The 17,362-nt window shown below is 39.5% G+C and overlaps 1 protein-coding gene across 6 annotated transcripts in view; it reads right to left on the bottom strand.

The window, feature by feature from the left end:
- Nucleotides 1-17,362, bottom strand: part of Sting (transmembrane protein sting) — a 402,026-nt gene that overhangs the window by 230,691 nt on the left and 153,973 nt on the right. For all 6 annotated transcript variants that reach the window (XM_070538240.1, XM_070538242.1, XM_070538241.1 and 3 more), the window contains one exon: nt 3,931-4,124. In XM_070538240.1, coding sequence (XP_070394341.1) covers nt 3,931-4,124 — 194 coding nt within the window. The remainder of the gene's footprint in view (nt 1-3,930; nt 4,125-17,362) is intronic.

Below are 17,362 nucleotides of genomic sequence, written 5' to 3'. Positions count from 1 at the left end.
CTTGAGCGGTGACGTGGAAGTGAACCCTGGCCCTCCAAAGAAAAATCCTGGTCTTCACCCTTCCCCCGAAATTCACATGGCTTCGAGTAGCCCTACGAGAACCGCGGCAGCCGCTGCTTCCACGTCACACGCCGACGTTACGGACGTTGATGCTAATGACGCTGTGATTGCCAAAATGGTGTCTGAACTGTTCGATGGGCACAAGTGATTATCTCGTGACATAGCCGACATAAAGTCATTCCAGAAAACTGTCGACCAGCGTTTCGAACGTCTCGATTCTCGTGTTGCTGCGCTTGAGTCTTCACCACCGGAAAACTACGACGTCTTACGTGCTCAACTTGATTCCTTGACTGTTGCTGTGGCGCAGCTGAGTAAGAAAAATGATGACCTCGAAAATAGATCTCGTCGCAATAATTTAATCTTGTATGGCATCCCAGAAGGCCCAAATGAAGATGGGGACGACTTATTAAACAAAGTGTCAAACGTCATCTCAGAGAAATTGTCGATCCAATGTCCAAGAATCGCACGCTGTCATAGGCTTGGTGGGGTACGCGAGGACCGTCCACGTCCTCTTATTCTGAGAATTTTGGACTACTCCGAGAAAATAACCATACTAAAGAACGTGCACAAATTTAAAGACACTGACTACCATGCAACCGAAGACTTCTTTAAAATTCGTGCACTCCGAAAAAAACTTTGGGAAGCGTCCCAGGTATACCGCAACAATGGCTCTGAGGTGAAGCTTCGCTTCAATTACATTCTCCTTTATAAATCTCGGTACGTCTAGAACACTGATAAGGATGCCCTTGAGAAAGAACAAAGGCAGTCCCTCAAACGCACAGCCCAACATTCTACTACGCCTTCTGTTTGACGTCCTAAGCACAGTCACGAAAAGCTCTTCTTTATGAATATTAACGCTAGAAGCATTATAAACAAATTTCCTGACTTCTTGTCTCTTGTGTGCTCGCACTCCCCACATATTGTGGGCATTACGGAAACGTGGCTTCACAATGGCGTCCATGATTCTGAATTCACTCCCCCAGGCTATGTGGCGATACGAGCGGATCGACAGCATAGCAAAGGCGGAGGGGTCGCTCTTATCGTTCGATCTGACATTAAGTTCTCCGTTATGAAGGCGCCAGCAGAAATTGGATCTGTCTGGTGCAAAATTTTCCTTAATGAACAGTCCATTGTAGTCGGCGTTCTTTATCGACCGCCAGGTTCATCTGTCGATGTATTGCGCATCCTTAATGATTATTTGAACATACAAACATTCAAACTGTCTAATCTTGTTTTGATGGGCGGTTTCAACGCACTAGGTATCCTTTGGCCATCATTTACGTTTTCTGGTCGGGATACATCCATCTGTCAAGAGTTGCTGAACGTTTTTTTGTTTTTCGATTTAAAGGAAATTGTTAACGAAGCAACAAGAGGTGACTCGCTGTTTGACTTGGTCTTTCTCGGTTCAAATATTTATCAGTGTGGTTTTGAATGTGATATTGTTGATGGAATTTCGGACCACAAGGCTGTGGCAGTTACTATTAACTGCCCCGTTTTCGCGCCGCTGTCGACCTTCACCACATTTCCTGATTTCGCTCGCGCTGACGATATTGCTATCACCGATTTTCTTGCTTCTTTCGATGCATTTCACACGATTAGTCACATGGGTGACATCAACGAACTAGTCAGCAAATTTGAAACTATTGTCAGTGACTGCATGCAACGTTTTGTTCCGCTAAAAACAAAGAAAAAGAACCTCAAAGTACCCTGGATGACACGTGATATCATTCACGTATCACGCCGCGTTGGACGCCTCAGGCGCGTGAAGCGTTTATCAGACCCTGATAGTGCCATCAGGTTTCGTAGGGCAAAGGAATAACTGCGAGTAATTACAAAATCGCCAAAGATCGTTTTTTCAATGTCCAGTTAGGAAATCTTCTAAAAACCAATCCTCGCAAATGTTGGCGCTCTGTCTTGCCCACAGAGTCTACATCGGCATCTATAATCGTCAATGATGAAACAACTAATGATCCGTTAATAATAGCTGATGCTTTTAGTGCCTACTTTAAATCTGTTTTCATCAGGTACCCACGAAGTTCCATCCGTTGACCCTCCTAAAGTGACAACTCCGATTACTGATATGATTAATGAGAATGGTGTACTAAACCTAATACTACAGTTAGACACTAAAATATCAACCAGTCCTGATGGTATACCCAATTCATTTCTCGTTCGTTATTCATTGTGGTGTGCTCGCCACCTAACCATCATCTTTCAAAAGTCCCTCAATACCGGCATTGTTCCAACCTCATGGAAGCTGGCCAAAGTCCATCCATTATTCAAATCTGGTAATAAGCAGCTCTTACCTAATTATAGACCTATTTCATTAACATCATATTCATGTAAGATGCTGGAGCACATAATTCACAAACATATAGTGGAATTTCTGGAATCTAATAACATGCTTTTTAACTTTCAGCATGGTTTAGGAAAGGTTTCAGCACCTTAACACAACTAGTAGAATTCTCACACGACATCCTCTGTGCCCTTGATATCGGCACGCAGGTCGACACTATATGTATAGATTTTTCCAAGGCTTTCGATACTGTACAGCATTCTAATAATTCAGCAGCATTCATAATAATTCAACAGCATTCTTAATAAAGCTTAACATGATCTTGAAAAATTCTCTCTTGGTTAGTTGGATTGAAAGTTTCCTTTCTCATCGGTCACAATTCGTATGTTATAATGCAACAAATTTTTCTTCTGTTGACACGTCATCTGGTGTACCCCAAGGGTCGGTTCTTGGTCCTTTACTATTTCTACTATACATTAATGACTTACCTCGAAACGTCACTTCACACATACGCCTTTATGCGGACAACTGTGTTTTGTATCGCGTGATTAACACACCAGAAGATCATCTTGCACTAAATTCTTCATTTGTCAGCTTCTGTACCTGGTGCAACACTTGGCAAATGAAAATAAATTTTACTAAAACTGTGATAATGTCATTTTCTAATAGTGCCTCTCCTTCATTGACCAATTACACTTTCAACGACTTATCCTTGCACAGGGTCTCAGAATACAAGTATTTTGGCGCAATTTTTACCACTACATGTCCTGGTCAAAACACATCAATTTCATTTGCACTAAAGCACTCCGGAAGCTCGGGTATTTGGGGCGCAATTTTAACAATTCTCCAAAGGAAACTAAGTTACTAATGGATAAGACATTAATTCGCCCAATCCTAGGTTATGCTTCTCTTGTCTGGAACCCTCATAAGCAGTGCTACATTAACTCCATTGAGAGCATACAAGGAAAATCTATTCGGTTCATATATCGTCGCTATGATCACTATTTTTCATCCTCTCATGCCTTATCTTCTTTGAACCTAACCCCTTTATCCATACGCCATCACATTGAGTCATTGAAGTTTCTGCATGGCATCGTCAATTTTTCTTATCGTGTCTCACATCCCATACACATTCCTTCACACATTCCTCGGTCAAATAGGAGTCACCATAACCTCAATATTAAGCCTTACTTTGCTCGATCTAATAAATTTAAATACAGCTTTTTCCCACGTACTATTGAATTCTGGAACTTAATTCACGGAACAATTAGGTCACTGCCATTAAACCATTAAACGATTTTTTGTTAAAAGTTAACCACACCTGATTTTATGTATTTTTTGTTGTTACAGTGTATTGACTCATTCTCGTTTTTGTGCTGACTCTTAGTGTTTCTGTTATATTGAATTTCATTTGTGTCATCTGCCTTATTCTTGTGAATTGTTAATATGTTATTGTTTACTTGCTTTTTTTGTATGACCTATTCTTGTCTAACGCACTCCTGCAATAGCCCCATGAAGGGGCGGCAGTATGTATAAATAAATAAATTAATTAATAAATACGTGACAAGGCTCACCAAAAAGGACAGGACAAAGCAGGTGATGAACACCAGCCATGTAGACCATGGCAGTTGGCAACATTCAGCAGTTGCCTTCAGAACACTTCCCATGGATCTCACCGGCAGCCGACGCAGCTCACAAAGGAGGTAGCAGCACTGACGAGCTGCCAAGGCAGCAAACACCGCCCCTGCTGTCGCTGCCACCTGCACACCTGCAGTCACGCAGCAGCTGAGTAAACACTCATGTCCTTTATCCAGGCAAAGAACTCGCTCCACAAAGGGTTTTTCAATTCAACTATACAGGCATTATCCCACAATTTGGCCCGGTCCAACTATGTCGATTTTGCTTATGCTAAAGCATTTTATAAATTTGGATATTTGCAGTGAACAATTGAATTGTCTCCAGATGATGTTAAACTGCTCATGCATGAACTGCTGATATGTCTTCTACTATATGGCACAGTTGTGTGCAATCTGCACATGCTAGCTGATACTAAGAAATCAGAAGTCGTCGAGAAGACTATTATTAACGATGGTTCAATTGCGACTTCTCGCCTTTGTTGCCACCTGGCAAATATATTTTCAGTATCAATCTATGTCAAAAATATTTTCAAAATTTCAGCCTGCGATCGCTACCTTTTTGTTTTGGGCATCAAATCATTTGAGCTTTACCAGGTTTTCTTCTCCATCAAGGGTCACCATGACCTTAACCTGAAGCCTTGCTACAAGCATACCTGCAGTTAAACATTATTTGTTTCTTTTTACAATTAAAAAACACGGTAAACATTTGTTGATGCTCAACAAATTGTTTACCTGTTTTATGTGTGTAGATTAAATTTCTGCCATTAGATCATCAATGGTGTCGCTTCTGTTTCTTAGTTTCTGCATCTTCCCAATAGTTTGCCTTTATTTCCGCTTTTATTTATTTGTTCATTTGTTTTCTTTGCTCACTGCTGACTGGCTTGTTTGCATTTTGCCTTGTATGTACAGTTACAATTGCCATTTAACACTAAGTGTAGTGAACAAGTATTACTCAGTTACAAATTTTCTTGTAATTATTGCCGAGGACAAGTCTGTCTCGTCCACATGGCTGGGCGCTCTTTTCAAGTGCCAATAAAGGGTCGAGCGTTCCACTCTGACATTTTGGCAAGTTCTCTCTTTTGCCGCCAGGAATTTTACAGACTCCGTTCGTCTAGGTTCATCCAGTAGGGATCTTAAAAACAGTGGTTGCCGCACCCATCATGAAAGCGTGGCTTTCATTGACAGTGTTGTCTTTATTAAAGACACATCAGTGACTCTGCTGTCGCCGACTATGATAGTTCCGATATGACATGGCAATGAACAAAGATGAACAGAACCTTCCACCAGCACCTAAATGTGTGCATCTTAAAGCACAGGAGAATTACTATCCATATCACATATCTTTCTAACGTGCAAAAAATTTGCCGCCAAGATGTGCAACAAAAAATTTCGTTTTCTGAATCTATATTTAAATTTTTTGCTGGCACTTCTAAAGAGATTATGTGTTTTTTCTTCTTTTTAAGGTTTGCTTTCAGTCCTAAATTAATGTATTTTTCGTACTCTCCTACCCGTACTACAGCCTCACAATGGGCTGTGGTATCTGTAAATAAACAAATAACCAAATGTCAATTTTTACACCGGTAACTTGGAAAATATTCAGACCACGTGAGTGTCACCAATGAAGCAGCTAGAAGTGAAAACAGCGGAGCAGTTCCAGCAGGCAGTGTGGATATAAAAAATTGAAGAATGGGCCAAGGGCAATTGGTTTCTTTATCACATTACCCACAGAGCTTACAAGCATTACAGGGGGGTCCAGAGAAAAAAAAGTACAGGTAGCATGTAGAAGAACACACGGCAAGGAACATACATAAGTCATTTACAACTTTGTAGTCATTTAACCAGCATGCTTTTAAAGGCAGTCAAAAACATAAATAAGCACTCAAAAACATAAATACAAAACATAGTCGCAGATATGAAAAAAATGTTTAACATTGTTGTTTATTGTTTATTTGTTGGTTGTACTTGCTGGCATCACAAGGTACTACAGAGAATGGGTTCTAAGGGTGCCACACGAATAAGAATCGAAAGTGGCAAAATCATACAACGCAAGCAACAGTGTGTATTTATTCAGTTTCAGTTTCAGATTGGCATCTGCGCCTTCCGGTGTTCAGCAGATAATGTCATCTGTTTTAAAAGACTGTCCAGGTACCTTGTGCTGCCTGAGTGATGTTTTGATTTGGGACCGCACACAAGCTGAGCACGATAAAATCTGTAAACCGCACCTTCCATAAGCTCAGCTGCTGGCATGGAGTTAAATGCAATGTTTGAATACAGTGTCCCAGAGCTCACTTTTCTTGAACATAGGTTCAGTGCAAACGGCATTTCGCCGCTGGAAAACAAATATCTGTCAATTGTTGATGCACTGCAGCCAACTGACAAGAAGTCGCTGCATTCATTTCTTGGTCTCACGCAATACTACACTAAACTGATTCTGCAGTACGCTGAATTGGTACAACCGCTTGGGAAACTGCTAAAGCAAGGAAAACCGTTTGTCTGGGAGAAGGATACTGAATACAGCTTCCAGACTATTAAGGAAGTGGTTGCATACGAATTCGGCTCTTCTGCCAAAAATGTTAAGAAGTACGTGGACCGTCGTCGCCCAACAAAATGCCCTCAATTTCGGCCAGATCTTGTCTGAGTACGTAACATGAGAACGTCCAGTCTTAAATACTCAGGTCCATTTAAGATTTACCATAGGGTAGGTCCCAATAATTTCAAGCTTGAAAATGGCAAACGTTGGAATGCATCTAAATTTGTGAAATGCCCTGCACAACAGGATTTTCTTGAAACCTTAACTGAAAGGAGTAATTCCAGTGACTACCCATTTCATGATGGTTTCCCACCTTTTCTTCCAGTTACTAATGGTATAGAGAATACCTTAGATTTCTTGTAGCGTAAACATGCAGTACGCACATCATCACTACGGTACTGACCATCATACGAATTTTCATGCCAAAATGTTTTTGAACATTACTTAGGTATCTAGCATATCTACGGGGGGAGGGGGGACTGTCCCAACATTCTTGGAGTGTAATGTACTTTATACGCACCCAATCTTCGACTCACAACAGCCACAGAGCTGTCTCTGAGTCAGGCTCAGAGCGAATGAGCCACCCATCAGTGTTGTCCAAGGGGGCACGCGGATGTTTGCATTTGCTTGTATTCAATGAACTTTATCAGGTGTGATCTGTATGTGCAATTGTGCGTCTCGTCCTTGTCTTCCCATGACGAGTACTCTTCAGAACTGTAATGCAACCGTGTTCATTTTAAGTATCCATGTTGGTATGTCTCTTAAAATGGGGAAGCCAAAGGTGTCCGCTCAGAAAAAGAGGTCTGTGATAGGTACACATACCTGAATGTTCTATTGTATAAAAATGTCATCACCAAACACATGTCTTACAGTGCTAACATGTGCTGTTTAGTCAACTAAGTTCAAGTCAATAACATGACATGCAGTGAGCAGCATTTCCACTTCGATTATTTTCTACTTGGCCAATGAAAACTAAATGATACATGTCCATTACTCATACTAGTAGAAAATCCTATTCATTATATAATGATAAATGATAACATGTCCAAAACTTACCTTGGAAAATCTTCATTGTGTAAAGCTTCTGTGTTCTTCTGTAACTCATGACTTACTTTGTTGCGAGGAGAGCGAGTGGCGCATTTCTCAAGGGAGAGGTGATGTAATATCCTGTGTCGGCTTCCAGTTTCGGTTTCAAATCAGTTATGTCAGGGCACCACTCAGCGCCAAACACTGTAAGTACACCTACTGCGCTTCCCTTCGCTGGAATAAAGTAATTCTTTGTCTGGTCCCCGATTCGAGCAGCCCAGCGCTTCCTTGCGGCGCCTCCCGCCCCGCCCGTTAGGCCGCCCCGTCGAAGCTACTACATACTGTTCATTCAAGATACATAGTTGGTTGTTAGTAGTATGTAGGCGAGGGTCCCAATGTCAGACGACTGCATTGGGACCCATAGTTAACAAGAAGATTCATACGAAACGATTCATTGATACAGCAGTGTAAAATTATGCAATCTACAAGGAAATAAAAAGTGAATGAAGTAGTGGAAAGGAATACATTTGATTCTTATACAAGAAGTCACACATGTAAACAAAAAATTTCGTGCATTATTAATCTAAATTGTATAAACTTATTTAAAAAGTACACATTCTAGATGCAAAATAAATTAATCAGAGCAACTAGTTATACAAAATAAAATTTTTGAACCCATATTTGAATACAAGGAAAGATGATTTAAGGGCATGGGGTAAGTCATTTCCCAATTTACTCGCCGAGAAGGAGGAAGTGATTTTGCCATAGTTCGTGTTGCATTTAGGTAATAGAAAGTTGTGATTATAAGCAAACTTAGTGCTATTGTTATTTGTGAGCAACCTAGAGTCTATTAATTGGCAAGCGAGCTGTATGCTATGCAATTTAAAGAGAGTGATAAGTAAATAACATTTAAACAAGCCCGATATAGGAAGAATGAAGTAAGCCTCAAGAAGGGGGAAAGCATTAGAGCAAGAAGAACTCTTGGTAATAATGCGAATGGCCTGGTTCTGAATGTACTCTATGGATGAAAGATGACAGTTCAAATGTATTTCCCCACGAAGTAATGCCATATGTAATGTGGCTATGTATGAAGGCAAACTTTAAAGCCAATAAAGTGTGAACGTGAACAGAAAAAGATGGACGAGATTTATGCGAGCTCTTAAACGAAAAGCAGTTTTTTGTTTAACATAAGCAATATGATGATTAAACTTCAAGTTGGGATCTAATTTTATGCCAAGGAATGTTACACAATCAACCACTCGGATTAAATGATGGCCTATGGATACTTGCGGTAGATAAAGCAGAACATTTTGAGGCGTTTTAAAAATCCCGAACTGAGTTTTCAGTAGGTTTAAAATTAGGTTGTTTAAAGAACACCATTCTTTGGTCAATTTGTTGTTCAGCTTAGTGGTTAGCGTTGTTAACGATTTACGTGACATGAAAATGGTCGTATCATTAGGGTAAAAGACAACTTTAGGAAGATTAATGCATTCAGGTAAATCATTAATGTAGATATAAAACAATAAAGGCCCAAGTATTGGGTCTTGCAGTACTCCTTCATTAATGACCTCAACATTTGAATAAATGCCTCCTATGTAGACTGATTGTTCGTGATCAAGTAATTTTTTTTAAAAGTTAAAGGTGGACCAGTTATACCAATGATTATAGTTTAGAAAATAAAATATTATGGTTAACGGTGTCAAAGGCTTGAGTAAAAACCAAGAAATACAGAACCGACAAAATCGCCATTGTCAATGAAAGACCTTAAGATACCGGTTGGTGATAGTAAAGCTAAATTGGTTGAACTAACTACCTGCACGGAAACCGAATCGACAAGGCTTTAGCAACTTAAATTTCTCAAGGTGCTTGTTATTATGTTTCAATAATATTTTTTCAATAATTTTGCTAATTGAAGACAAAACAGAGATAGGGCGATAGTTCAGGACCTCTGTAATCTCATCTTTTATGCACTGGGATTAATTTGGCCTTCTTAAGTGAGCTAAGAAGGGTACTACAATTAAAAATGAGATTAATTATATAGCTTAATAATTCTGCAATATATGAAGCAGCGAGCTTTAAGTGATAAGCAGAAAACGTGTGCTGCGCTCACAGAGAAACAATACAAAAAGTCAGCGAAACAGAAATGGGTTTGTGCAACGTGCAAAACTATGAAGCGCAAAGGAGAGAACCTGCATGAAAAGATGGCTAATGAGGAGGCAGCCGACGTAAGGTCAATCCTAGTTAGCATAAACGAAAAACTTGATGAACTGATGCCACTCAAAGAGACTGTGCCAAACATAGAAAGATCTGTTCAACTGATGTCAGAAAAATATGACGAAGTTCTAGAGCGTCTCGCCGCTCAAGAAAAGGACGCAAAAGAAATGCAGAAGAGAATGGAAGCCCTTCAACTAAAAGCACAGAGAACAGAAGCCGAAAATGAAAAACTACGAAGTGAAATTAACGACCTTGAGTGGCGAGGCAGAAGGCTGAACCTTGAATTTCACGGAATTCAGGTATCCATTGATGAAGATCTGTTAACCAAAGTGAATTCTGTCGCCGACGTGATCGGTGTGTCCAGGCTTGAAGATACAGACATTGATGCTATTCACAGATTGCCGTCCAAACTTGATAAAATTCCTGGAATTGTCCTAAGATACGCAAGGCAAGCAGTGAGGGATCTGTGGTTTGAAAAAAGGCATAAACTGAAGGAGAGCAAATGTAGCGCTTCCATTCTAGAAAACTTGACAAACCATAACCGTCAGTTGCTACAACAAACAAAACACTGGGCGAAGCAAAATGAGCACCTGTACGTCTGGCACAGAAATGGTAAAATTTTGCTGCGGAAATCAAATGGTGATTCAGTCATTGTAGTGCGCAGTGCACGTGATCTTCCTACATAATTCTTCTTATTACGTTATAGCCATGTGTATGAAAGATATTTTTGATCTTTGCCACGGCTAATCGCAGTTACCTTCTTCCTGAAGAGGTAAGCACAGTTATAGCAAGTTACAACAAAACTTCCCTCAAATGTTTTCACTTAAACACCCGTTCACTGTGTAACAAGGAAACAGAAGTTGACGCTTTTATTTATAGCTTTTGTTTTTTATTTGATGTCGTCATGTTGACGGAAACTTGGTGTAAAGACGGCCAAAATAACTGCACATTCTCCTCTTATCCAGTCGTTTTCGTTAAATCGATCCACGCGTCGTAGTGGTGGTGTTATGTTGCTGATAAAGCCGGGTGCCAATTGCGAACTGCTTGATTCGTTTTGCGTTGCTTGCACTGACTTTGAAATGCTCTCAGCACGTGTGAACAAACACGTATTTTCTGTTTGCTATCGGCCTCCTGATGGAAATGCTCCGAACTTCTTTCACTTTTATGAGCAATTCCTGGATTTCATTTCTAACAATGGTTACTATGTGATTTCGGGCGGTGATATTAATATTGATATGCTGGCAAATACTAATCTGCAAAAAGCAATGGAAACGCTCATTATCTCAAATGGGTGTGAGAAGACAATTACATTACCCACAAGAGTAACAAAAGACTGTGAAACACTACTTGACCTTTTCATAACAAACATTGACAAAACGAACATCACGACGGCAGCTGTATCATCCGGTCTTAGTGATCACCTCCCGATAATTCTCATGATACAGAAACACAAAATGGAAGCCCGTAAAATACGACAGAGGGTTGTTTGTCAACCCATTACGAAGGCTGGTCTCGACAGTTTTAGAAACGGATTACTGCAGTCTGACTTTAAATGGCTTCTGGAAATAGAAAATGCTGATGACGCATACAACAGGTTTATTATAAAATAACGGAGGTTTATAAGAAACATTTCCCGCTAAAAACGTTTACCCTGGGTAGAAATATTCGTAAGCCCTGGATTACACCCACACTGCGCAGCAAAATTAACTACAAGAACTCGCTTTACCATAGTTTTGTTAAAACAAAAGATCCGAATCTTCTCAAGAAATATAAAAAATATCGAAATAAGCTAAACAAGGAGTTTAGAACGAGCAGATCTCGTTACCTTTACTCTGAATTTGAGAGTTGTCTATACAAAAGTGATCAGCTGTGGAAAAAACTAAATACCTTTATAAGGCCTAGAAAATCGACACCAGGTATCTGGAAATTGTCACTGGATGGCAGAGAAGTAAGCGGCAACGCACTTGCCAATTCCTTTAATGATCACTTCCTTCAGTATTCAGAATGTGGTGTACTCAATGAGTTCAGCGACTTCATGCCTGCTCACAACCAACATTGCGCTTTTCTCAGTCCAGTAACCGGATCCGAGGTGATGTCAGTTTTTTCCTCTCTTAAAAATAGTCCAAGCTGTGACGCAGAACTTATGCAAATTCGTCCAATTAAATATGTTCTTGACATTCTGTGCCCCTATATACCTTACATTTTTAACATCTGTTTGTCGAGCGCCTTATTTCCGAAAAGAATGCAAATTGCAAAAGTGACTGTACTGTTCAAAAAGGGTGATGCGAATGACATGGGTAATTATCGACCAATTTCTGTGCTACCCATATTCTCTAAGGGATTGGAGAAAGTTATCCACATTCGAATGTCCAGCTTCCTTGATAAACACAATTTAATCTCACCTGCACAGTTTGGATTCAGCAAAAACAAATCTACTGAAATGGCGTTACTTGAACAGAAAGAATTTATTTTATCACATTTTGAAAAACAAATGTTAGTACTAGGTATTTATGTGGATTTCTCTAAAGCCTTTGACTGTATTCATCACTGTACACTACTTAAAAAACTTGGAATATATGGAATCCGCGGACATTTCCTACAACTAATTCAGTCATACCTTAGTCACCGGCAACAGTTTGTAAAAATTGAATCATATCATAGTAAAATATTCTTGCGCGCACAATTGACAAGGACACAGTGAAGGGGACACACGAGCGCTTACTCACAACTATTTTATTTTCGGAAAGATACAGAACATATATACCTTAGCTATCAGCGCTGAGCATGTGCAAGAAGAGTGGTCAGTAAAACATAAACAGATTAAACACAGATTAAGAAGGTTCAACCAGTATTTAAGAAAGCGAATTCATTTTCAGCGATTACAACCGATGGTTGGCTTATGCATCTTTCAGCGCACTTTTTGATATGAAATGCTTCTGCGATTTCACGTGTTAGTTTATTATTATCTGAAAACAAAATGTCAGTGTTAAAAAATATCGGATCACAATGACATAGAATGCAGTGGTTCGACAAGTGCGAATGATTTTCTTTACCAAGGGAACGCTCATGTTCTTTTAGACGGGTGTTTATGCACCGACCGGTTTGTCCTATGTACATGCTGCCACAGGTCAATAAAGCCGGTACACAACACCTATTCTGCATTTTGTGAATTTTTTATCGTCTTTTATACCGCAGCTGCATTTTTTTACCTTATTGTCTAATTTTCTGGAAATAGCTTGACACAGTTTTTGCACCTTGTTAGGAGCGCTGAAAACTACTTCAACGCCATACCGGCTGGCAACATTCTTTAGCCCATGGGAAAAATAATGTACGTAAGGTACAACTGCAAGGCGTTTTATGTTTGTGCTAAGCCTGTTCCTTGAATCTGTATGTTGTACACCCTTTACTATTCTTATTACCTTTTCGGCCGCTCTGACTATAATGTGTTCCGGGAATCCCACTGAGGCTAGTCTAGTTACCTGATTAGCAAAGCTTTCTTTTAGTCGGTGGCAACAAGATTTTACCAACGCTGCCCGAAGGCAAGACACTGCAATTCCGCTTTTTACAATCTTCGAATGTCCTGATTTGAAGTGTAATATGGGCTTTTTTGATCTAGGGCTGTACATCCAGCATGTGTGATCTGGTAGCAATCGCAGAGAAAGATCGAGAAATTGTAGTTCATTTTCTTGAGCAATCTCGTGGGTAAACTTAAGGCCTAGGCCACTTTCGTGGAACACTTTCAGTACATTAACCACATTACATCCATGTTCATTCCCATCAAAAATAACCAAAAAATCAACAAATCAGAAAATTTTTGCCAAGCTTCCTAAAGCACTGTGAATACTTTTGTCAACATGAGCTACAAAAATATCGCTTAGTATTGGCGCTACCTTGGAGCCTATACATATACCTGATTTTTGCACATACATTGCTTCATTCCAACCAACAAACGTAGAACTAAGATAAAAGAGTAGTATTTCCATAAAGCTTTCCACGGTTGTTCCGCTGTCATTTCTAAATTTTACTTCATCATTATCTTCACAAATACACATTTTAACATTTTTTAACAGCTCTGTGTGGGGAATCGAGTAAAACAAATCTTGTACGTCGACACTGAAGGGGCTGCATCCCTTTGTTTTGTTTTCCCTCAAATATTACTAACATATAGGGGCGAAATATTTTTACTATGAATTCGTACCAACTCGCCCAACTATCAGTTCTGCTACTGAATCATATCAATCTGACTTAAAATCTATTATTAGAGGTGTTCCCCAAGGGAGCATTCTGAGCCCACTGCTCTTTAATCTTTACATCAACGACCTTACAAATATCTGTACAAAATCAAAATATATTTTATGTGCGGATGACGCCAGTATTTTTATAACAGCTCCGGATTGTTATCAACTAGTAGGTGCAGCAAACTCCCTCCTTATAAACCTGAAAAAATGGTCAATAGCAAACCAGCTGAAAATCAATGTTAACAAAACAAAAGCTGTTATATTTAGGCCGAAATCGAAACAGTTTCACGCTCCAGCAAACTTAACATATAGGGGCGAACCACTACAAATAACTGATCAGATTAAAATCCTTGGCGTAACTTTTTCCGATAATATGCTTTGGGATAACCACATTGACACTGTTTTGACAAATTGAACTCGTGTAGTTGGCATCTTATCTCGCCTAAGAACATACCTGCCATTCAAGGTCAAACTTCTCTATAATTCGCTTTTTTACTCTCATCTAAATTACTGTTTATTGGTTTGGGGCACAACTACTCAAACTAACTTACAGAAACTTTTTGTCCTACAGAAAAAAATGGTCAGACTGCTTTATGACTTACCATATAACAGCCATACACAAAGTTTCTTTCAAAAAACAAACATTATACCAGTAAAACATCTTTATGACTATAAGCTAACACTAGCCTTCAAACGCGAAGTATTTGAAAACAGAACGTTTCTACGCGAGTTATCATCACTAAAAGAGAAAATTTCCATACACATTACCCGGCACAAAGAAAAATGGCATGTTGTAACCCCTCGGGCTAAATACTCTACAGAAAAACTGTCCTTCACCCTGCCTACTCTCCTGAACAATTACAACAAAACTTCCACTCATATTTTAAAAATAACTAATGCTGCAATACGACAACACTACATATACACTGGTCCCGTCGTTTATGCGCTGTTTGAATTTTTATTGTTACTACATATAAGGTATCTCATCTTTCTCATTGGTTGATTTTTGTGTTCATTCCCAGTGTCCATTTCGGTGCCTATGTATGTTTTCGATGTTCTTTCCTGTAATCCTTTTTACTGCCGCCTTGTAGAGGGGGCTGCGGACTCCTGTCAGGCTGCCGTTTGTTCATGCAGCTTTTACCTGCAGCCTCCTCCATCTTGCTTGATGGGAAATAAACATTATTATTTATTATTATTATTATTATTATTATTATTATTATTATCTATATTACAGAAATTATATTAGAAACATTACAGAGTTTTTTTAGATTTACGATTGTAGTACACACTTCATCAGGGTCGACAAGAAAGAGAAAATATGAATGGTTACAATGTTTAAAAGAATACGATGAAGCTACAAGCCTATTGTATATCTCATAGAAGTAATCACTAAATGATTTGGCAATGCCAGATGCCTCAGTGTAGATTTGTTGTTTATGATTGATCTTATCAATTATTCTACTACCCTGTGGTCTATTCAAAAAGTCATTGAAAAGTTTCCATTTTGGGGGGGGGGGGGTGTTATTGTTTGTCTTACAAAGTTATTTTTCATAATAATGTCGTTTTGATTTTTTTAGGTTATTCAACAAATTACTATATTTTTTATACCTAAGCTTAAGACCCACATTGAATGGCTGTTTTTAGTTTTGCTATATTATATAGACTAGCCTTCTTTCGCATGCTAGGCAACAAACCTTTTGTTAACTAGGGATTATGGGGAAATTTAAATATCTTCTTCCATTTGACAGTTTTAGTGCTTGCATACAATGCTTTAAGAAGCAAGGAGCAGAAATTCTCTAGTGCTCTTTCAGGATGACGCAAGTTGCCAATGGAAGTCCAGTCAGTGTCATCAATTGTATTGTTAAATTTGTTCTGCTTTAAGCTAGAAGTAATACGGCATGTGTCGTAGCGAGGTATTCTTGCGGCGAAGGTTATAAATACGGGAAGAAAATCAGTGATAAGCACATGAATGACTCCTGCACGTGGAATTGGTGTCATATTGCTTAAAGCGTGATCAAGAAGAGTACCAGTTCCATTGGGTGAAAATCGTGTAGGGGATGAAGTTAGTGACTCAAGTCCGAAACCAAGAAAGCAATCACTATATGGTACTGTGCTGTTTTTACATGTGTCCAATAAATTAATATTGATGTCACCAATCAGTACAACTTTCTTGTTTTTAGCAGAGATTATATTGACTACTGCGACATAATTGTGAGAAAAATCCAGGATAGATGAAGATGGAGAATGACAAACGCATACAATGATCAAATTATTCAGATTGCAGGAAGGGGAAACACCTTCAATCCACACAGATTCACAGTTCAAAACATTTAAAGACAAGTCAAACCTACGCTTGTACTTAACTTCAGACGATATAAATATAGCCAAGCCGCCATAGGGATCAGAATCACGGTGACAATATTCTGAATTGTACGAGCGAAACCATACAGATTGCCATCATAAGAGCCTAACCACGTTTCAGTAACAGACAGAAATGAAAAGGAATGACAGAGCGATTCCGAGAAACCAGTAATGCCGCCATGGTTTTTGCACAATGTGCATTGATGTGCAGTCATGAACAGGCAGAATTAGAGAGCAATGATTTTGTTGCCACAGGTTAAAGCAGTGCCATGATGAAATAAAACAAATATTCTAAAATAGGAAAGATAAACTGCAGAAATCAGTGTCAGATCAATACACGAAGATCCAACTCCGCATTTATCCAAAAGACCCAACTGTCGTCAGACTTACGGGCCTTGATATGACAATTCTCAGTCCAAAGGAATGGCCATTTATTTTCCTTTTTTAGAGCAAGTGCTTTGCTAAACAGCTTCTTATTGGTCATAGTACGATGTTCGTTGACAAAAACAGGACTATCATTACTTCCAGACATCCTGATCTGGGACGTACGCAGACGCATCTTACACGCTTTGCGAATGGACTCACTGAACTCGGAAGGAAGGCTACCCAAATGACTTCATTCGAAAAATCACCTGGTAGCAAAAAAAGAAATAGCAAACTTTAGAAACTACAACGCTTGCCCTGCCCCCGTTCCGAGACATTAGTGAGCATCACGCATCCCAAACAGCAACTGAACTTTCACTAGCTGCGATCCTCTCGAAGATGACTCGAATTTTTCTGCGCACATGCGCTCTTGGCACTACCCCCAAGGAACCATCTTGCACTGACAGAGTGCTCCCCCTTTCCCTCCCCCCACCCCTTAGTGAGTGCACGAACAATGGGTGCACTCGTACAACACGCTGTGCTTCATAAGTTCATGTGCAACGGAGGTCTTGTACGCCGCCCACTCTGCATGAACCTTTCTACGTGTTGGCCTTGTCCTATGTGGTCTGCTGGGGGT

The sequence above is a fragment of the Dermacentor albipictus genome, chromosome 5 (genome assembly GCF_038994185.2).
Source record: "Dermacentor albipictus isolate Rhodes 1998 colony chromosome 5, USDA_Dalb.pri_finalv2, whole genome shotgun sequence".
In the NCBI taxonomy this organism is placed as follows: Eukaryota; Metazoa; Arthropoda; class Arachnida; order Ixodida; family Ixodidae; genus Dermacentor; species Dermacentor albipictus.
This window is presented reverse-complemented; position numbering and strand designations above follow the sequence as displayed.